This window comes from Synchiropus splendidus, chromosome 9 (assembly GCF_027744825.2).
Source record: "Synchiropus splendidus isolate RoL2022-P1 chromosome 9, RoL_Sspl_1.0, whole genome shotgun sequence".
In the NCBI taxonomy this organism is placed as follows: Eukaryota; Metazoa; Chordata; class Actinopteri; order Syngnathiformes; family Callionymidae; genus Synchiropus; species Synchiropus splendidus.
The window spans coordinates 12,721,639-12,744,956 of NC_071342.1; the positions used below are offsets into that span (position 1 = coordinate 12,721,639).

General features: G+C 39.2%; 2 protein-coding genes across 3 annotated transcripts in view; one reads left to right on the forward strand and one right to left on the reverse strand.

Annotated features, from left to right (window-relative positions):
* mcph1 (microcephalin 1) overlaps nt 1-23,318 on the reverse strand; it is a 28,381-nt gene that overhangs the window by 3,239 nt on the left and 1,824 nt on the right. For both annotated transcript variants that reach the window (XM_053875652.1, XM_053875651.1), the window contains 9 exons: nt 22,473-22,584; nt 22,275-22,406; nt 22,100-22,180; nt 20,298-21,323; nt 17,531-18,442; nt 16,763-16,848; nt 15,633-15,664; nt 15,390-15,552; nt 15,179-15,256 (listed from right to left, as the gene is read on the reverse strand). In XM_053875652.1, the coding sequence (XP_053731627.1) occupies nt 15,179-15,256; nt 15,390-15,552; nt 15,633-15,664; nt 16,763-16,848; nt 17,531-18,442; nt 20,298-21,323; nt 22,100-22,180; nt 22,275-22,406; nt 22,473-22,584 (2,622 nt within the window). The remainder of the gene's footprint in view (nt 1-15,178; nt 15,257-15,389; nt 15,553-15,632; nt 15,665-16,762; nt 16,849-17,530; nt 18,443-20,297; nt 21,324-22,099; nt 22,181-22,274; nt 22,407-22,472; nt 22,585-23,318) is intronic.
* angpt2a (angiopoietin 2a) lies at nt 1,444-14,346 on the forward strand. The gene is made up of 9 exons (XM_053875653.1): nt 1,444-1,898; nt 5,186-5,341; nt 6,633-6,754; nt 6,821-7,059; nt 7,628-7,758; nt 8,135-8,236; nt 9,670-9,836; nt 10,572-10,702; nt 13,503-14,346. The coding sequence occupies exons 1-9, from the start codon at nt 1,635-1,637 to the stop codon at nt 13,673-13,675; spliced, it is 1,485 nt and encodes a 494-aa protein (XP_053731628.1). The 5' UTR covers nt 1,444-1,634; the 3' UTR covers nt 13,676-14,346.

The following is a 23,318-nucleotide window of genomic DNA, read 5'->3' on the forward strand; positions in this document are numbered from 1 at the left end:
TTAAATCGCTTAGTTTTTCCAAAATTAATTAAAATGACAGAAAATGTCAGCCGAGTCAGACTGTCAGGCTCATTCATAAGGCATTTGTAAACACCATGATGACTCATTTACTGAGCAGAGTTTTGCTTTTGCTTCTCTTCATGGTGAATTCCACTTTGGAACCAGTCAGAGGTCCATCGCCAAAACCCTTTGATGACAGTGACAAAAAGAACACCTTCAAAAATCCAAGCCACGGAAGGGAGTTTTCATGATTTCTTTGTGTTTAACTACTTGGTGACTCAGCAGCGACATTTGTTAAAGCAGGATATCTCAAAAACAACAGGTTCATCCGGATGGTTATGTGCTTTAAATATGCCGCATTTCCCTTTATACAGTAACACATTACATCAGGCAACTTCCTGTCATTCTGTTAAGGCATTTCTATTCAACTGCAAGACCACTTTTCAAAGAATGAAAAAAAGTTGTTGTTTTTTTCCCAAGAACACCTTGCTCATATATGGGTTTACTCATATATGAGCAAGGTATTCATCTCATATATTTGTTCCAACTGTGAAGGTTAAAGTGAGTGAAGCCATAGTGTACGTGATGGATGACATTCCAGCTTTAAAGGACAAAACATCCTCTTCTGGTCTTCCTGTCGAGCCCACCTGCACCTCGCTCCCTACAGTCACATAAATAAGAAGACTTCCACCTACAAGAGAGAGTAACTGTAAAAATAGTGATGTGGCTTTGGTTGTCACATTCAGTGCTGGGACCTGACACTTTGATATAAGTAAACTGAATTTCAAAATGCATCAACAACAAGTTTTTAGTTTTAACAGACCACTATTTTTGTTAATATCCATTTTTTATTTCACTGTACTAGACAGTGGTCTGGCTTAAATGAAAGGCAGCTACCATAGAGTGGCAATTCATTTTAGAAAAAAAAGTAAGGTTTGTGTGAAAAAGAAACATAGTCACAACAGAGTACCCAAGCCGAAGACTAGAAACCATGGTTTGCTTTTGTCATTACCAGTTAAGCTCCTATTGTGATTGAAGGTTCATGTCCAACTGCAGCATTGTTATCCTTAAAATCAGTAAATGTAAAAAAAACAATTCTTTCATTGAAAGCAATTTAACACAGACTTTAATGGGTTATTTTAGATGCCCTGAAAATATTTTTCAATGGATGAGCTGAAGTTGTACAGCTGCATCCTGATTAGATGTTCAACAAGAGGAGGAAGCAAAACACGTGGCGGTTGTAGAGGATATAGTGGAAGATGTGTAGTGTGCATCTGCCTCAGTGTTATTGGTTTGTGTGTGTTGAGAGAGGCCTCCACACTTTAGTGCTTCTCGCTGAGATTGGACACATTGAAGGAGGAGTGGTCTCGACTGTGCAAACTAACCCAGAAGGTGGGGGGGACCAGGGGCAGCCTGAACAAGTGACCAGAGACTTGATGAAAGGCAAACACTGGCACTGGTGACCCACTGGGATAACACACTACCTCTTAAAGCCGATGGCACATTCTCCTCCTACCGCCAAGAGGTGATAAAAGGAATCTGCAAAACCTCAAGAGGACTTTCTTAAGTTGATTCCGTTGGGATAAACTTTACCGGAACAACCCGAAGTTCTCAGTTGACCACTGAAAAGGAAAATGCTGAATGTTGATCTGTTGGTGTTAAGCATCTGTGTTGGCCTGGGGTCAGGATACAAGAAGGCTTCAGAGGGGAAGAGACAATTTCAGATCCAAAACGGCCCGTGCAGCTACACCTTTCTGCTGCCAGAGCAGGACAGCTGCCAAACCTCCAGCACCTTCAATAACCCCGTCCAGAAGGATGCACCAACTGACACCGACGCGGCTCAGAGGTTGGAACAACTGGAGATCATCATGGAGAACAACACACAGTGGCTGCTAAAGGTTTGGACACGAGTCATTTGAGCAGTACTTTAGAACTATATATATATATATAATATAATATAACTTCCAAGCTACTATATGAACTTACTCGAATGGTGAACTACAGTCAGCTCCCATTCAATCATAACCACTTTTGAACACATTGTACTAAATACTCGTAATTTCCGAAGTGCATTCTACTGCTTTATACTCTCAGTACTGATAATAAATTGAAAGTACACAAATCCAAATGACTGTTGATGCATTAAACTCCTTCATCATCGACTCAAATTCAAAAGAGACATTTTTTAAAATTCACATAAGCATGTTTTTTTTTTTTTTAAAGATAATAAAAACAAATTAATGAACCAAATTATGCTACCTAAAAATAATGAAAACAATTGTGACAGCTTTTTGTCCAATCACAACACAGAAGTCTGTGTGTGTGATCACTAACTCAATCTGTGATCGGCTCCCTGCTTCACTCACCCCCTGCTTCCCTCTCACAGAGGCGGTGTCGACATGATTGACTGAGTCTCCTCGCTGAAGCAAATCAACTATGAATTCTGACACTGGCGTGCTACAGTGAGCACAATAAATGAGGCTCGACATGCAGTGCATTGTTAATAAATGCATGACAACGCTTCGGGAAAACAACATTTGTATCCTTAATTCACATAACTACACAACCTATGTTACCTCAAACTCCATAAATGCATTGATGGAATTGAATCAGTTTAATCACAAATAAGTGAGTAAGATGAACAAGCAGGAAGATGATCAATGCCAATTGGTTAATACGACATCGCGTGTAAGACGTCCTTGTGACAGCTTCTCAATTTAAGACTGGGGAGCTATGGAAAGGGACAAAAGGAGAAGGCAGACTTTCTTTTCAAGGGCATCACTGGTGGGCCTAAGTCCAATGCCCTTTTTTCTTAAATCGTTCACAGCCTATTAAGAGCAGTTTTACTAAAGACACAGACGCCTCACAGCGTGCTCGCTCAATTTCAAGTGTGGAAGCACACAACGAGTCGTGACCTGCTAGACAGAGGCCTTTTTTCTTTGATGTTCATCATGAAGCCTCGACTAGAGAACTATAGCAGCCCCACAGAATGCCTGTTTACAAAACAAAAGACCTAAGTTGAGAACACTACTTGAGTTGGTGCACGCTTCAGTTCTTTCCTCACCAGAGATAATAAGATAAAGTCTTACTACCCTTGAAATGTTCACCAATTACTAAGGTCTTTTTTGAAATGCAGCTTGCGTGCGCACTTGAGTTTTTCCCATATCGGTGGCGCTATAAACATTTACAGATTTGTTTTTAGCTATATAAATGAGGAACCTTTCATCTCTCAACCCTTCTTATTAAAAGCCCATTATGAAAGAGTCTGAAGAATAAATTCTTTCAGTACCTTTTTCCCCAACAACACAAAAAGTGCCTCACTATAAAAACATTCATCTACCCTTGAAACTGGAAGCATTTTGACAACAATGATAGTCCTTCTCAACATGTTCTTTGACTAATTTTAACCTGCAATGACTTTTACGGAAGCGTAGTGACACTCAACAACACTGAGTCAAAACCAGCTGCTTGTTTAAGCTTTTCACCTGTTGCGGGGAATTGTGGGGCAAAGTATGTAAACATTAGACATCGCATCACAGGGTGGAAGTGATGCTGCTGCCAAGACAAATGAACCACATTTCCGTAAATCAATTTCAATGCAAGAATGCAACGAAGTCATCTGCAGACAGTTCAGAATGAATTGCTTATGGAAGCATGGCTGAGTGCACATGTTGCTTCCAAAAGATAAAACTCTCTCCAGGAGTAAACATACAAAAATAAATAAATAAAAAACTCAGGTTATTTAAAACTAAGGCAGGGACTTCAAGAGATTAAATTCAGTTAAATAACTGCAGGAAAAAAAGCCCATCCAAATAACACAAATAAAACCTTGGGAGGTTCCATAAGCGCCGCATGATACAACGTGATGTCAAGATGCAACTTCAAGATAGAAGCACAAAATGTTGTGCACATTATGCATCCAAGAGTTTGCCCATCACTGGAGCACATCCACCCTGATGTCCAAGCTTCTGTGTACTGATCTTCAATGGTGGTGTCAAATATTAATATGGCATTAATCACTATTAACTCATTATTAAACCTCAGTCAGCAACATTTAAGAATGATTATTGGAAGTACTGGTTGGAAAGTACATAAATAGTTTGACTGTGAAAATTCAATATTTCTAGGGCATGGATGAGGTAAATCAAGGAGAAAGGGAAAAGTCAGGAGGATTAGGGAGTTGCAATCCACTCTTCACAAAGAGGCAATTGTCACTATAAATGTGATGCATCATCTGCTTGATGTGCCTTTAGTTGGGGAATGACAAATGATTTAAGATCAAAGGTGAAGTTTCATCAGAAATAATTGCCTCTTATTCCTGATCTAAACTACAGCAATCTAAAAACAAACTCCGAAAGGCGCCATTCTCCAACTAACAACAGTTGCATAACAAGTTTCAACAATGCAATATCGGACTCATTTGGCAGCAGATGCCAAGATTTCTTCGCCTTATATTGGCAACACAAACATGCAGAAGACGCAAACAGGCAGGGTTTAACAATAGTGCATCATGACTCTGTCAAAAACAATTTGTTGTCACGCTGCAGTGTGAATGATGGCGACAATTATTTTGAGAGGATGTTATGAAGGCTGACGGTGTAAACAGCTGATTAGATCCATCAGCGAGACATCCTGCCGCGACTCATTTATAAGAGCGTCAAAGAACAACTCTTTGACGTCAGGAGAGGAAGTCGACGCTAGCTGGTGCTCTTGATTTAAAAAAGAAATAAATCATTTGTAACTTTTTTTTTTTTTTGACTGGCGCGTAAATAAATAACTTAAATATTCATGCAAAATTCAATCAATGAAACTGTTATTCCTGCACAGGTCATAATCAAGGATGTGATTTCTCACTCAACACTTCCATCCTGTTTACAAGTTCAGTGACCTGATTGCCACTCAGGAACACTGCAGGAAATAACTTAATGACTGCTGTATGTTTAAATTTGGCAATACAGCGGGCTACGCAACAAAACTCTTTCTAATTGAATAAATGGAAGTGGTTTTCGACTGTGTTAATCCATGCAATCTAACTGTGTTTGTAGTGTTTTTGTTGTATATAACTGTGTTGATGTTATATATTTGTAACATGTTTCCCTGAAGTACAGATTCAAATGATGCCTGGAATCAGTCATACAACACAAAGGGAATATTTCTTAGCAAATTACTGCCATTTTTCTTTTAGCTTGAGAGCTACATTCAAGACAACATGAAGCATGAGTTGGTCCAGTTCCAACAAAGCGCTGTTCAGAACCACACAGCGACGATGATTGAAATTGGAACAAACCTGCTGAGTCAAACAGCAGAGCAGACTAGAAAGCTGACCAACGTTGAGACTCAGGTAAGCTGGACTTCAAAACACTCGTAAAATGAAAAGGAAAGAGGTGTTGAAAACATATCGAACTTGTGTTTTCGTAAAAATCCTGTTCTGGATTTAAATGTGTCACCACTGCAAATGACAGTCAGCTGAAGGGGGGGAAAAAAACAGGCACGAACGCGTCACTTTATTGTGACTACACGTCAATGACCTTATGTGAGACAACTGTACAGCATTTCCTGTTATTAGCGCACTGGTATTCCCACAGAGCGAGTACAGTTTGTCTCAATCAGACATCCGTCTGCTCACCAATGGAGACACACAACCAGAATCCATGTAAACAACCTGCTTTTTGCTGACTTCAGTTCCTCCAACCTGGAAAATTGAAGACAAGGTCCTTAACCTTCAAACTGAGTACAAAATGTGCATCAATGGAAATACGCTTTTGTTCTTTCCCTTATGATGAGAGGCCCAATGCATGGCCCAATGGATTTTTTTGTCCATGTGCACTACGAAATAAGAGCTTTTGTTTCCATTTTCTGGAGCAATGCCACCTTGTATTGCGGTCATTTGAGTGTAGCAACTTATACTGTATATACTGTAGGCATAAATAAGTGCCTGTGAATCTCCCACAATTATTCATTATTACATGAGACATTAGAAATGGATTTCAATTCACATTAGGTAGCATAATGGACATCAATTTAGCTTTCAATCCTGAAAACACTCCGCCATTTTGGGCTTTCGCTCGGCACTCTGGCTTTCTCCAACAGTCTAAATACATACTGATAACCTTTAATAGAGGTTCAAACTTAGGGATGAGGATTCGCACCTTCATGAGGAGAGAAAGCAATTGTAAAGAGCCCTCTCAGTGGAGAACTCGTCCTTGAAATGGGGAAGTTTTTCACTTTCATGCGGCGTCATTCACCGGCAATAATAGATACCACCCATCTGGCACAGGTTGCACAGCACAGCAGGAACATTAATGACTTTACTCTGCTGCAGTTGTGATAAAGAAAAAGCTCCAGAAAAATCTATTTTCTAATCTTTATTTTCTTTCCTCATCCATGGGCACAAACCTGAGGGCATGACAGAAAAAAGCATCAAGACTGCAAAGCCTTTGGGCAAATCCAAGAAGAAGAATGCCAAGAGACAGATTGCTTAAAGAAAGACTAAACATGTCTTTATACTGTTAAAGATAAGATCAAAGGATGTGAAGTGTAGCTTGTTAATAAAGGATGATGAGTGATTTTAACCTGTGCAATCTTTTAAAACAGAGGTGTAGTGTTTGAAGGTAACTTGTTTCTCATTCCAGGTCATAACCCAAACAACTCGACTCGAACGTAAACTCCTGGAGAACTCGTTGTCCACCACCCAATTAGAAAAACAGATGATAGTCCAAACCAACGACATCAACAAACTGAGAGACAAAAACAGGTGAGAACTTAAAACACATCTTTAACATGAAGTGCTCTTTCTTAACTCTCTCTTTTGCATCTCTAGCCTCTTAGAGAAGAAGGTGGAGGAGCTGGAGAAGCAGAAGCAAGTTGATCTGAAGATGCTACAAGAAGAGAAGGACCAGCTTCAGGCTCTGATTCAGAAACAGACAGCCATTATTGGGGATCTGGAGCAGCAGATGCTTAAAGTCTCATCCAACAACACGATTCTGCAGCGACAACAACAGGAGCTTCTGGACACCATGAATCTTCTCATTCACGCTGTGTCGAGCAGCGCGGGCGGAGGTAAATATGGGCAGAAAATTTAAACTTGTCACTTTCAAAAGGACAAAAGGAAGGTCAACACTCCTGGATTGACGAATATTCAAAATTTAAAAAATATTTCATCAAAATGAATGAATACAAAAATACAAAACGACTTTCATGCAAGGAAAAAATTATGCGTGTATCTAAAATGATCACATAGCAGTGTGAATGTTTATTTGAAAGCCACACTTCCACAAGAAACGATGCGACCTTGCACACCACTATGAGCCACTTCCTCCACTTGAGAAATATTTCCTTCAAGTCTATTTTATTGGACAAATGATTCATTAGTAGGATGACAAGCAACGAAAGAGTGATTGTTTGTACCTCCGGATTAGATTTTTTTTTTTTTAATGAAATAAAAACAGAATTGACTTGAAGGCCACTGTAGATACATGTTCAAAAGATTTTGCCAACATTAGACAAAGTGTGTGTTGGCTGTAACCAAGATCTGACTTTATCACTTTAAGCAGTTGCAGAGCACCTTTTCATTAGGAATGGAAAACATTTAAATCTGAGTGAAAAAAAGGCTGATTTTCCTCAACAGATTCCAAAGCAACCACCATGATGCAGGATACGCCGACCACGTTTACCGACTGTGCAGCGGTGTTGAAAGCAGGACACACCCAAAGTGGGGTTTACACCCTCACACTACCAAACACGACAGAGGAGGCCAAGGTAATCCAGGTCATAAATATGAAGCAGAAATTAGAACAAGGATCATTACGTTTGAACTGGCCTTCTGTTACATCATCTCAGTGAAGCAATGTGACTACAGACTGAGGAGTTCAAACACCATTATGTAGTGGGGCGGCACACATTGACTAAAAACCATTCTTTGACCCCCATTAATGAAGCGCATGCTTCAGCAAGAACAGCAATCTCCCTAGATACTTTTCAGCAACCCGGCCTTCTGCTTCACTTCTTCGCTCTGACTAACATTTATTTAACTCACAGTTAAATGAGGAAGCATTGTCGCTCAACAAATGGGCAGGGACTGCTAATGGAGCATTCATGGGAAGATATTAATTGTGAAAACTTTTTGTGTCCCAAGGTGTTCTGTGACATGGAGACAGAAGGCGGTGGATGGACTGTGATACAAAAGCGCTTTGACGGCCATGTTGACTTTCATCGTACGTGGCAGGAGTATAAAAAGGTATGAATTCACTCTGCTGTGAATGAGTACAGCCCAGGAGGTGTGTTGAACTTCACACAGTTGGCCAAGCTTGAAATAGGGAGGGAGGGAGTTGAATAAAAGTAAAAGAGGGCATCTTTTTAATTCTTTAATTTTAGTTGTGACAATACACTGAGCAGTAGCTTTGCTTGACAACTGCCAACAAGTCATCTGAAGAGGTGTGCCGTTGTGAAGTCGCCAGGTTTCAAATAATGTATTTTACTGAGGAGGAAAAAATAAATAAAACTCAATTTGCAAGTTGTCATTTTACTTCTATGTTGTTGTTTTTTTTTTAAAGTGCCACAGGTGTCAGTCTTTGGGCCACTGCTTTTCTCAACCCACATGTTAAGAAGTACCACATTTTGGACCACATCATCCACTATCCACCTTTTGCCCCAAATCAAACTTCTTGGTCGTTTTTTGTTTTTGGTTCTGGCAAGAAATTGAAATGTCAAGATAGTTTCTAAAGATAGTTTTCTTCATTTCAAAACAACCTCATCGCAAATCGTACTCATTCAACCATTCACTTGTTTCAGATTGTCAGTTGTTCCAGGTCATGTGAATAAATGTATCAAAATGTATCAAAATTGGTTTACTATCGCATGGTATATGATAGTGAGATCTGTGATTCTTAGATCAGAACCTCAGGTAGGTCCCTGCTAGTTGGACCCAAATCAAGATTTAAATCTAGAGGTTACAGAGTCTTTTCCGTCACAGCTACTGGACACAGGAACAGCCTGCTAGAGTAGAGTCGAAATGCAACACGTATGTACCTCCACCTTGAAAACGCTGTTTAAATCCTTCTTTATCAGTAAAGGACATGATGACCAGTGATCTGAAAGGTGCTATATAAATAAAGCTTTTTATTGTCATTATGACAGCCACTGCATCTTATTACTGCCACTACAAATCTTTTCAAACTACCACTTTTCATAATACAACTTGAATAGTCTAACTATTTCACTTGGCAGATCACAGTTGGAGACACTAATCTTTCAATCTTTAAGTCTTAAAAGAAATGATCTGGGATGAATTATAACCTCTTGAATGATCAACCTAATAAGTTTTCGAGAAACTACTAGTATTTTCTGGTTTGTGTTCCTACAGTATCATTTCAGTGACGCCCCACCAAAAACACCAGAGGGGTAGAAGCATGTAATAAAATGAAAATGTTTTGCCACTTAAAAAGTTGAATTTGGAGAGGCACCATGCACCTCTCACCAAAAGTATTGGGCAAGACATTTATTATTCCTATAATAAAAACATTGGGTCTCTCAGGAGTGGGACTGCTTTAAATAATAAAAGGATCTGATTGTGGACCTTGTACTTCTGTCTATCATGTCAATTATTTCCCCGCCGCAAGACACGGTTTCTGACAACCGAGTTGTTAAAGGAAGTATTGTCTTTCTCCACAGGGTTTTGGAGTGCCTTCGGGTGAACATTGGTTTGGAAATGAATTTGTCTCCAGAATGACAAACCATCAAGCGTACAGATTAAGGATTCAGCTGAGCGACTGGGAAGGGAACTCTGCATTCTCACAATACGATGAGTTCTCTCTCGACAGTGAAGCTCAGAATTACAGGTTGGTAGTTAGAAATGCAACACACACCATGCGTTCTTCTTCATATTGCAGGAAGAACAATGCCCCGGGCAATTCAAGTTGCTTTCCTGTCATAACGCTTGTAATCTGGGCAACAAATGAAGTATGTATGGATATGAAGCCAAAAGCAGCGCTGAGTTGCAGGCTCGCGGTGTCACAATCTTACAGAATAAATCAGAAATTCAAACATGGAATTTAGAAAAGAGCAATACTATATAGACTATAAAGACTCTCGGGAAGCAAAGAAGGGGAAAGTGTGTCCATTAGCCATCTACAAGTGTAAGGGGAAAAAAATACTGCTACTGGGCTTAATAAGAGAATTGTGTCGTTCCTTGAATTCAAGGGCCATATTTCTTCAAATGTCAATGTGGGTGTGATGCCTGAGGACCTCATTATAAGAAGCTGGTGAAGCTGACTTTTGGAATTCAAAGAATTCATCTGATGCAGGCAGTGTGAACGGTGGGGACTGTGATGCTGCCAGCTGAAAAGTACATTGCAGTGACAGAATCAACACTATACCTTCAACCAACTCTTCATTATTACCTTCAAGAAGAATTTATACATTGACATTACATTACATACATACATTGATATTACATACTACAAAAATGTTACGTCGTACTAAATGACCACTCAAAAACTTACATTTTCTTTCTTTGCAAACAGAGTTATCCACATATTTGCTTGAAAATACATTTGTCTGCTTTGATTTTTTAGGATACACCTGAAGGGCTACAGTGGGACGGCCGGCAAAATCAGCAGCATTGGTCAGCCAGGAAGTGATTTCAGTAGCAAGGATGCCGACAATGACAAATGTGTTTGCAAATGTTCACAACTAACAACAGGAGGTAAGAAACCTATTTTTTTTTGTCAGAAATGCATGTCCAATTGTTCTCTCCAGGAAAACATGATCATTTGTGTTTGATGGCCACTTGCAGAGGAACAAATTCCCACCCAACTAAAATCTTTCTTGGCACTTCCTCCGAAAATCTTTAAGGGCATTTTAAGGGCTCCTGTTCTTTTGTGGCCAGGTCAAAGAGCACAATTAGCTCAGACTTAATCACAATCAACCCATTTGGGAATTTAGCCTCGACAACTGCTGACATTAATAGCCTGGGAAAAGAGACTTTCCCGTACGACTCATATAGCTCAACAGTCCTCCTCCGTTCCTTTGCAAGTGACTGCCAGCAATTTTGCCTGCCTCTGTATCAGGGTCTGTCGAGGGAGCATGAAAGCAAGAAATCCCTCACTCGATCCCTTTTTTCCCATGAGGGGAAACTTACACAACTGAGCTTCAGTCACACTGTACAAGACTATGGACAATAAAACATCAGAGATACTCTAATTTTTACCGTTTTATTCTTCCATCCAATTTAATTATCCATGACTGGTAGAAGTGGAAAAGTTTGTCAGATCACAGATACATCTAATAACCCTTCTGGGGGGATATTAGAGAACTGAAGGCATGTCTTTCATTTGTCCTGGGTCTAAACACTCCCACCAGGAGAGTGTCTAGGAGGTACCCTGCTACATGTTTGAACCACATCACCTTCTCTAGATGCGAAGGAGCAGCAGTTCTCGTCACCAAGCAGATCAAGAACCTAACTTTATCTCCAAGGGAGAGTCTAGACACCCTGCAGAGAACCCTCATTTCGAGGCTCTGCTGAAGCCTTATCTTCACCACAGCAGGCCAATACAGCCTCCTCATGACTAAAGGCGCAGCTGCAATCCATCTTGTCAATCTCACCCCAACATACTTTAATTCTAGTCAAAGAGCTTATGTCCAACAGGAAAGGACAATCCACCTTTTCCTGGGAACAGATATATAGATTTATATAAAAGAAGGGAAAAAAAGTCAGCAGAAGCTACATAGCATGGACTAAATACCTCGGCAAAGGGTGGCCCGGGGGCCATATGTGGGGCCCTTTGCTTGTACTTACATGGCCCTCATAAGGTCACAGCAACTAAATGACTTGTACTCTTTTCATCGCTGAATGAATTTGAAATAAAACTCAGATACTTTATAAGGCTTTATTTTTTTTTTCTTTCTTTAACCATTTTAAAGCCTGTTTTTGGCCAATTGATAGATAGCTATAGTAATATTGAAATATAAAATTTTAATGGTCTTTTCTTTTCAGACGTTAACAGTAACAGTTTTTTGTCTCCGAACAAACGTTCAGAAATGTATTGTTAAAAAAAATACATTGCAATAAACTGCCTTAAGACCATCTATTAATTATAATTTACATAAAGAAATTTAAATCTATAATATAAATCTATGTGACATGAAATCATATCTCAGAGCCATATTACACTTTGCCAGATGTTGTATTTGTTTGGTAATATTTAACCACATATTTAATAGCCATAAATAAAAATTTCATTCCTTTTCTTCCGTCGTGTTGCGTTGCTTGATGCATCCACACAACAGTCAAAGGACTACAATTGTGGCCCTTTCGGAAATTCAATTGCGAACCTGCACTTTGAAAAAGTTACTATGGCCGAACTGAGGAACAGCCTTCGTTGTTTTCTCATCTAACATTTTGGGATTATAACAATATTCATGACATCACTGAGAACCCAGTGTTGTGACTAATTTTTTTTCTTTGTTTTTTTTTTGGGTGGAAAATGAAAAAATGAAATCACACGCACTTGATAGATATACTGGAACAGAAAGCATATCTGTCAGCACTGCAGCTTAACAGTACATGGGAGTCTACCTGGCCACCACACAATGGGCTTAGTGAGATTTACTGATCTCCCGATTTCAGAGCAAAATGAACCAAAAGGATGTAAACCATTTCTAAAAAAAAAAGACAGAAGTACAGTCTCGACTTCTGGATGTACAGCACTATCCGGCAACTAAGCTAAGAAATCAGAAATCAGACTAAAATCAAATCTACAGTAGAGGTTGGGAAAATTATCTATTAACATTTGAAAATGCTGTCCCTACCCTCTACAGCAAAACACACCCGCAGCAACACAGTCTGAAACAATACATGAGTCAAGTGTCAAATGATAAAGTTGGAGACATGACCTCATTTCCCAGACTGAACCTTGGAGACTACGCAGCATCACTTTCAGTCACCCCAGTTTAACAAAGGGGGGTCCTGAATGGAGAAGAAAGAAAGATAGGAAATTCCATTACATTCTCAATGGATTAGATAGCTGTGGTTTGGATGTAAAAACTACAATCTTGTAGCAGACTAGGGAGCAGAAACAGATAAAAACACCTGCATCTCAGATTGAGCATATACAGAGCGTCTGCCCTTCCAATGAGCATCAATTTGGGTGTATTGAATTCCAAGATGATTACTGTTATTAAAGGTTATTATAAAATCATTAAGCTTCCAAGTAACTGCACATCGACTACTGTGCGGAAGATATTGATGATGTTGAAAATTTGCGTCCAAAAGCAGAGTTTCCTTGACAACAATCGCTGTACAGAGGAAAAAAGGTGTCATCACTTTGACACCAAGTGATCCAATTAGAATGACAACTTAATGACCGACAAAGTGCGCGGATGGTGTTCATCACACAGAAGTGCATAGTTACTGCTTAACAACAGCCTTTCAGGAAACCTTATGTCAAGAAAGCAACACGTGGAATATGATTATTTTTAACAAGCAACTTCTTCTTGCTTCCCAGGATGGTGGTTTGATGCCTGTGGTCCGTCCAATTTAAACGGAATATATTACCAACAGGGGCAAAATTCCAATCGCTTCAATGGCATCAAGTGGTACTACTGGAAAGGTTCTGGCTACTCACTGAAGACCACCGCAATGATGATCAGACCTGCTGACTTCACAGGGTCGCTATGATCGCTGAAGATCCCTCGTAAATATGGAGAGAAACTGGGACATCATGATAGTAATTTAATAATTGTGAAGGGAACCCGTTGCTGCGCTTCATGCTTGAAGACAAAATGAGACTGGCCAGAGAAAATGTCAGGAAGAAATGATGTCACTTCACAGGACTAGGGCCAGATAGGATGGGAAATTTCAAGTTAAAAAAAACGTGTTGGATGAGAGATAGGAGTGCAGCTGACTGTCAGCAACAGGCATTGCATCAGAGCTGCCTAGCTTAGACAAGATTATCTGCAGAAAGCAGTGCAGAGTTTTTTTTTTCTTCAAAACATCAAAATCCCACGCATTTTACGAGTCTCAAGACCTGCCGAAGCACCTTGATATAGCTTTAAAGACCACAATACTGTGTCATATATAATGGGGCATTATTGTTTATATGTTGGTAATAGATTCCAAACCGATCGACCATTACAATTTTTTTATGGTACAAAATGGCGGTAAAACAATTGGCTGCGGACACGGTTTCTGTCAAATGTCTATAATGTACAAAAATATAGTGAAGAGCATGTGTATTTTATATTTATGTGTAGAACATGTTTAACTATTTGATGGTTTTTATCATTGCTGTGAGTAACATGTTTTTATTTATCCTTTCAGTTTTTGGATGTGAAGGTGATATTAGCTATTCAGAGGCTTCTGTTGAAAAATAAAATAATATTTGAGAAATGCTTTGGGGGTTCATGATTCTTTCACGGAACATGTGCACACGAACTGCATATACTATTGGCAGTTGCGAGTTTGGCATTTTTTTCCAATCGTACACCATGCCACTCTTCCTGTTCAGTATTAAAGTGTTCACTCAGTAGTCTTGTCTGACAGAAGACAGAGACTCATGAATGAGAACAAGGCAACTTCCACATTCACACAGGATACTTGAAAAACGGGAAAATGAAAACGGGTGACGATAAAGAGCCAGCTTCCGAACATCTTCCCTCAAACATTCATGAGTGCTGCACTTGGAAAATTGTGAACGGAATGGATGCCGTTCATAATTTTAGCTGAGCTGAAAGCTCTTCTTGTACATCCCCAATGTAGGTCCATTGTCTTGTAAAGCTAGTAGTAGTATTATTAACTTTAGAAAATGAAGAAGAACTAGAAGATGAACTAGCATAAATAAACTACTTATTTGTACATTCAATAGCAACACATGTAATGATGTAGTACTGATTCGCGTTTTGTTAAGCCTGAGGCAACATTTTACCCTCGAATGGATGTTGAAAGTTTGCTCTCATCAACACCATGCTTCCTCATTATTAACAGTAAATAAGCAAGTCATTTGTTTATTAATGGTTAATAACTGTGACCTGAACACAACCTATGTAATTATGACATTAGAGCAGTAATATATTTAGTGAGCTTCTTTATCACTATATTCTATGGTTATATAGTCTGTTAACAGTGGTCATAATACTGGCATTGAGATGCGTGACCAGTTCAACTAAAAAACCTGGCACTCACTTGTGCTGCCGGAAACTGCTCTGAGAGCTCATATGGTTCTTCTGGAATCCACTTTCTATGTTCCAAACACCAGAGGATCTGTCATAAACAATAAAATGTATTATTAATAAAATATAATAAGCCTTTATTAAAATCTCAATGGGGAAATTCACTATCATACATACAGAACGCATCTAATGAATAACAAAATCTTCAACACCAGAATACAAACCCATTCATATGAGAGGATCCAGCAGCCACGAGCGATGCCCAAAAGAATATTCAGAGTTCGCCTGTCGCTGCCTGACACCACGTGCGTAGTGCTGTCGCTAACCCGATCAACAATCACAAATCCACCCAGGGCTTTCACCAGCTGGACCACCACTTGCTGCTTCCTTAAAGACAGCAATTACCATGAAATGAAAGGCTGTCAAATTGCGTTGGAAAACCATCGATAGGTAATGAACATTCTTACTCGGAAGGCATGCTCGTCATGACCAATGTTCTCTGGAAAACAGTTGGATTCACATTAGAATAACATTTTTCTTATTGATGAACACATCTGCTATAATATGCGGCAAACAAAAGCTGAAACGGCTAATGACACATCAGTAAAGAGGACACATTGAAGTCACTAAAGAGAAAGCATCACATGTGATAGGAGATTATTCAAGAGAAAACATTAAGAAAAGTAAAGTTCAGCTTCAACGGTCAGTAGATTCAGGACAAAATAACACACATAACTAAATGTATAAAACCAAATGCTTAACCAGCTTTGATATTCTGCTTTTGATGAAAAAGCACATCACATGTGATCTGTTTGCTGGTTTCAAATCAAAGAGAAAATTAAACAGAGAATTGCTTATTAAATGCAATGTTCTCACTACCTTGACAAAAGTGAATAAATGTGAAGCAGATTGCTGCGCTAGACTGCTCTCACGCGCACACACACTGAGAGAGTCACAACTAAAAATACAGTACTGGCCAGATTTTATCTTTACCGTATCAGGGCGATCAAAACAAGTCAACTTTTATTATGTTGCAGAAGAGTAAAAATATTACTCCGGGGGACATGATGTCATGTTTTTGTTGCGCTTGTTTGCCACACAGTCATTGAAGTTGGCAGCGTAATGAAAACATCGCCCAGGTGCATTTCACACTTGATTGTAAAAGAGAATAATACAGGAAGCTCTCAACGTCAGCCAAAAACCTCTTTGGACCATAGCATAGAATGAAAGGCAGTTGTTGATAGCAGGAGAAACATGCCACACTTCAAAACATCTCAATGAAAGATGGATTTAAAAAAAAAAAACAGGGCAAACAATACTGATGTTTTTCCATTATCCTTGCCAAAAAACGCACAATTATTAACCAGAACATTTTGAATGAACTGCAATGGCAGACTTCTACACAATATGTATTACTAAAAGAGTTAAACATCAGCTGAGAGTAGGCATGGAATATATTAATTATGAAGCATTTAATACTGTCAGTTAACTCGGTTACGACAAACTGTAAACATTAACATAGTGGATGTGCAAGATAATATGAAAGGTGAAGGGTGAAACTGTGTTGGGACATTTACTAAAAAATAAAAACATTTACCTTAGACTTGTGGATCATTTTTTGTCTGTTCTCCTCAGCGTCACATGAGATCTCTGTTGAACCAGCTGCAGCTTCGCTTCCGTTATCTACATGTGATAAATGTGAGGGAGGAAAAAAAACAACACAAAACAACGTGGGGCATGTGAGTCATTTAAACATGGTGTGCTTTTGTTTTCACTCATGCACAACTAAACTATTGCTAAACTACTTAACGAACATCTCCATTAAAAGACAGAAAATATCAAGATGTTTAGAGGTTATCACCAAGTGTTATGAATCCGTAAATACCACACTTAGTCTCCCTCATTGTATCTTCAGTATCTGCATCTTCCGACCAAAAATTGACATCACAGAAAAGCAATAATGCGATTTTAATATTCTCTTCAGTCTAACACTTGAGTCACTAACTAAACTTGTACTTGATCTTTAAATCATTCTCGAAAGACGGCGCAGACGTTCCAATTTGGATGTATTTATTTTAACCTGACACATAAATGAACAAATATAGCAGCAGAATAATACATTCACATTTAAAATCCAACAAAGCATGCAGTAAATTCTTGAAACATAGAGAAGTTGAAAGATTCAAAATCTGTGTTCCATCATTCATGTATGCAGCCAAAGCTGACACCAAATGCCAGAATTTAAAAACACAAAAATCACATATAGGCCAGGGATTTATAGCCATGAGGAAATCTTCAATAATGCCTGCTCACACCATGGTGGTAAAACTGAGCAACTATAAGCATCTGTAAACAGACTACTCACTTTCTAAGGTGTGAGCCACATGGTGTTTCTGCGGTGCTGGTGCAGCTTCTGTTCCTTTGTCAGCGGTGGCTTCAGTGGAGCTAATGAAGGGTAATGTGCTCTGTCTCCTTTGCTTGCCTGTCAGTGTCTTGCTGGCTTTTGGACACATCTTTAGTTCCATCTCTGCAGGACTGTTGGGTTCAGTTTTACTACAATTATCTCCACCTGTACCATGCTCCAGTCTCATCCTCCTTTTACTCCCAGCTTCCACTGCAAAGCTTTCACTTCTCCTTACTTTCCTTTTCTTCGAGATCGAATCCAACTGAAATGGAAAAAGGATGTCTTCCTCCGTAGACAGCCGAGGTCGTTCTTTTGATTTCCTAGCCGGTGAAAAGAAGTCCTCGAACACATTGTTGTCATCGCCACCATCTTTAGACACTTTTGAAGCTTTAGAAGATGTATGGAACAGTCCAGATCGCACAAGAGCAGAAAGCGATGGTCCACCACTCTGTTTCTCTTCAGCTTTAGGAAGTGAGGGTCCTGCGTCAAGACAATCGTCATCTATCACAGCTGATTCCAAACCATCAGAATCTGCAATATCAAGACTAGTTTCTGAATAGGAATCACTAGTTTTAGACTTTCCCTTTATACATTTGACTGGAGTTCGTTGTTTAGTGACAGTTTTTTTGACAGGAGGACTCATAGATCTTATCTTGGGCTGCCTCATCCCTTTGTGGTCGCCTGCAGCACTCCCAAACAAAACATTAGATTTGTCTACTGGCCTTTCTCTAACTGACATCCTCCTGGACTTCCTTCGCCCAATTCCTCCTTCTGTCTCTGAGACATCCAAGTGGCGACTTCTCTGACATTTGCTTAACTGCACCTTTTCTTCTGCATCAACCGATGAACCACGATCAAGATGCAGCTGATGATCTGAGACAAGAAGAGAATCCATCAGCATTCATTTACAGTAACATCGACCAGCAACATATTCATCAATAAAATGCATCGCACTTCTCACCCTGGCAGATGGTGACACACCCACTCGGTGTGAATTCATAAATTCCAATACATACAGCCCACCAAAAATGGCTCGATTTACATCTGAGGGTGGGAAGAGCTACATCTGTAGTGGGGCCCACAATAGGACAGCGGGATTTATCATACAATCGAGACCAAAGGATTAAAGATGTAGGAGTGTCATTTTTAGGCACAATGGCGAGTATTAAAACAAAAGAGACGAGAACACTATAGATATATCCTAGAGGGAGGGAAACTAATCTGCTGCATAATTAGCACCCCTGCCACATTGTATTGTAAGATACATGGTGTTCCATATGTTAACGAGGTTTACTATCACCATAGAGACATGCTATCACTGCATTGCTTGTCTCCAGTGCATTTTTACTTTGTTGAGAGGAACGAACACGTTTCCTTTTTACAAGTGTTTTCCAATTAACGTGTCATTTAAATGAGAGCTAGTTGGAGGTTTTGTAAGTCAGTTAAGACATAATAGGCCAAGGGGACTTCAGAAATCTTCAAAAATAAAGTAGAATTTCCATCAACCTTTGGGGCCAGGACTTGAGAAGACAAACACTGCTTGTCTGTCGGAGTGCGTGGTTGTCTGTCTATCTCCTGGGTGTCCCACGACCCAGTAGATGGGATTGAAGACAGATACCAAATTTCCCATTTACTGTAGTTACCGGTAGAAGTACTAGTGGCATCATTTGTCAGGTCATTGAACAATCTCATTTATTACCAAGTAATCGTCTCATATTTTCAGCATGTGTCTATAAAAACATCCTACGATGAAGTCAGATGATATGTTAAATGGCGTACGTACGAATTAGTTGATGACTCCAGAGGGAGAAGAGAATCACAAGCAAAGATAGAAATTGGTAGAAACAATTTAACACACATGGGGAATGAGACATGTATTGCAACGATTACCACAACTCAAAGCTTGATCATTCATTCAGAGTTTTAAAAAATATTTCCGGACACCCAATGTATTCTAAAGTGTGCTATTAACAACTACTAAATATTAATCACAATATATGATGCTTTATTTATGTATTTCTTATACTGGCAATGTTCACAATTGACATAGAGTAACTGTCAACAATTTAGTTCTGCCAGTATTGCGAGGAAACAATATATATCAATAATATATGAATAAATACCATTTGTACTTTTTTGTGTCTGAATAATGGATTTTTCCAAGATTTTTAATATTAATATTTGTGTCAAATTTTAAAGGTGCCTTTTTTTCTACCACTGCATATTCTGCCAGGTAAAAAAAATTATAAAAAAGCCTCTACTCATATCCATAACCATCATAACCATCATAACCAAGCAAGTAGATGCAAGCCTGCTCTTGGATAATGGTCCATAACAATGAGGTCAACAGACGGGCAGAATACAGCCAATGGCCAGGTTAATCCATCAATAGATTTTTTTTCTTCCATGATGGCACAGGCCTATTCCAAGATAGCTATGCTAAGATTTATTAGGCTCTAAGGTCTAAGAGCCGAACATGGGGTATCATTTTCACACATGGACCTTAACCAAATCTATGGGATGAGCTGAAAAAGGCTTCTACGAGAGGCTGGACTCTACCATCCTCAAAGCCAGATTTTGGTGAAAACTTGCAACACTAAAGATAAATCTTGTGACAGTGCTTTTTTTGGAAAGGCAGTATCTTATTTCTATTACTCAAAAAAAAACCCTGCTCACAACATGGTGGAAAAATTGAGCAACTATTAGCATTTGTAAACAGTCTACTTACTTTCTAGGGCGTGAGCCACGTGGTGTTTCTGTGGAGCTGATGTAGTTTTTGTTCCGTTGTCAGCGGTGGCTTCAGTGGAGCTAATGAAGGGTAATGTGCTCTGTCTCCTTTGCTTGCCTGTCAGTGTCTTGCTGGCTTTTGGACACATCTTTAGTTCCATCTCTGCAGGACTGTTGGGTTCAGTTTTACTACAATGATCTCCACCTGTACCATGCTCCAGTCTCATCCTCTTTTTACTCCCAGCTTCCACTGCAAGGCTTTCACTTCGCCTTACTTTCCTTTTCTTAGAGATTGAATCCAACGGAAAAGGAAAAAAGATGTCTTCATCCGTAGACAGCCGAAGTCGTTCTTTTGGTTTCCTAACTGGTGAAAAGAAGTCCTCAAACACATTGTCGTCATCACCACTATCTTTGGACCCTATTGAAGCTTTTGAAGATGTATGGAACAGTCCAGACGGCACTAGAGCAGAAATCGATGGGCCATCACTCTCCCGGTGTTTCTCTTCAGCTTTCGGAAGCGAGGGTCCTGCCCTAGTGCTATCTTGAGTCAAACCAATAGACTTTGTATCATCCAGACTTTGTATTTCTGTGAAGGAATCAGTAGTTTTACACGTTTCCTTTATACATTTGACTGGTGTTGCTTTTTTAGTGACAGTTTTTTTGACTAGAGGACTCATAGATCTTATCTTGGGCTGCCTCATCCCTTTGTGGTCGCCTGCAGCACTCCCAAACAAAACATTAGATTTGTCTACTGGCCTTTCTCTAACTGACATCCTCCTGGACTTCCTTCGTCCGATTGCTTCTTCTGTCTCGGAGACATTGAAGTCGAAAACTCGCACGGGACTCATTGAGGATCGTTTTGGAACAGCACTGCAAGGCGACAGCCAAGGCTTTTGTAAGTCTTTCTGTAGTGGTGGCTCCCGATCTTCCAGGTCACATTCATTCAACCGCACTTTCACTTCGGCATCATCTGGTGAATAAGCGAGTTCAGCAACCGATGAACCAGAATCTTCATCCAATTCATTATCTGAGAAGAGAGAAGAATCCATCTTCAGTCAATTTAAGTACCACACTTCATGTAGCTCATGGCTCACAAATGAACATCCCAAAATACAGACTCCACAAGAAAACATGTTCTAAAGAGGAACAATGGCATGTATTTCTTTTCAATATTGTGTTTCCAATTAAACATTGTGCCATTAAAGACAGAGCCAATTGAGTTGAAATCACTCAAATGGGTTTCAGAAATCCTCAAAAATACAGTTCAAAGAGAAATAGACAATTACATTAAATTGACTTCACTTTTACCCCTTAATAGCTCCCATTAATGAATCCAGCAGTAGAAAAACCTTTGTTTAAATGAATAAAATATGACAAATATGACAATGTATATGACATATATATATATATATATACTATCTTATGTCCCTGTCAGATTATCTTTCCTGACACACTTTGGCAAGGCACAATATGATGTTTACAATGTTTACCAAGGCAGATCTGAGAGGATTATTCCAAAGGAAGAACAGAATGTCAAAAAAATCATCTCAGAAAGTAATACAACTGGACCTGAAGACTGGTGCACAACAAATATCAGATATCAACGCAGCTCAGAACAGCTTAATCGTGTTTTCACCAGCAGGGAGCTGAAGAAAACAAGCAGCGCTGCAAAAGTAAACAAGATGAAACAAAATGACAAAATATTGACAGCACCGCATGTGGTGGGAGAGGAGACTTTGACTACATACACCATCACTTTGGTTTGAAGGAGATTATAAACAGAAAGGTAGAATTATTTCTTACATAGAAATCGTAATCCTGTAGGTGTGCTCCCAAGAGAAGGTTTGAGTCCAGGAGGTGAGGAGGATTCAACCATCTGTGAGGCTGTGAAAAACCAAGATAATACAAGCAGGTTGCAAAACAAATTAGCAGAAACACAATCAGTAAATTCAATATTCACACCGTGGCACACACACACCTGTGGGCGAGAGGCTTTCATGTTTCTCCTTCATGTCCTTCAGACGCCGCGCCATGTAATCTGATCGCTTCAGAGCAGGACTGTAGATGATTCCATTCTCCTCATCGATGATAATATCTGACACTTCAGTGACTGAAACAAAATGCATTCATTTTAGAAATGTTGATGGTTAATAATGTTCTAGGCTTATTTACATACCTTGAACTTGCTTTGGAGGCAGATCTTTCATCATTTTCTCTAACTTTCTCTTCATCCGTTTGTCGTACACCGGTGATCTCTCCGGGGAATCCTTCGGCTGCATGCAACGATGCTGTGAAAGATTTTTTTACAATTCATGAAATTAGGTGGAAGAAGGGAGGAACCATAATACAAATTCAAACTATTAGCAAAACATACTGTCCAACAATGACAACATTTCAAGAATCTTGATAAAAACCTAAATACAGAGTGCAGTGTAAAGAAAAGGATAGTCATTATTGTTATAATTTTAAACACAATTCAGAATGTATACAATCAGTAACTGACTTTGTGGTTGAAGACCATCAGACCAATAAATGCAATTAACAAGTGGACATAAACGATCCACAGACAAAGATCATAATGCCCCCCCTTATAAATGTAGTGGCTTCTTGCATGTATGTTTTATACTAACTATGTCTTGACAACAGATATAATATTGGCTTTTATACACGTCCATGTCATGCGTTCAGGAAAGGCACAGACCAGAGGAAATATTTTGGTGCTTCCAACGGACCGCAGAGGGTTTTTAAAACATAAATAATAGTGGGGGGTTCATCTGGGTGCCAAACAATATTGACACAAACCTGCATTAGAAGTTCCAAAAACAAACAAAATGATGTTAAATTGTCATTCCACATAATAATGCAATTAATATATAAACTTAAACAACAACAATTAAGGTATTAAGAAATATGTATTATAATACATTTTTGAAACTCAAAATTGATTCATTTAACACCAGGAAAAACATGAAATTGATCTTCTATCGGCATAAGACAAAGCAATAATTCTAAAGGAGACTGA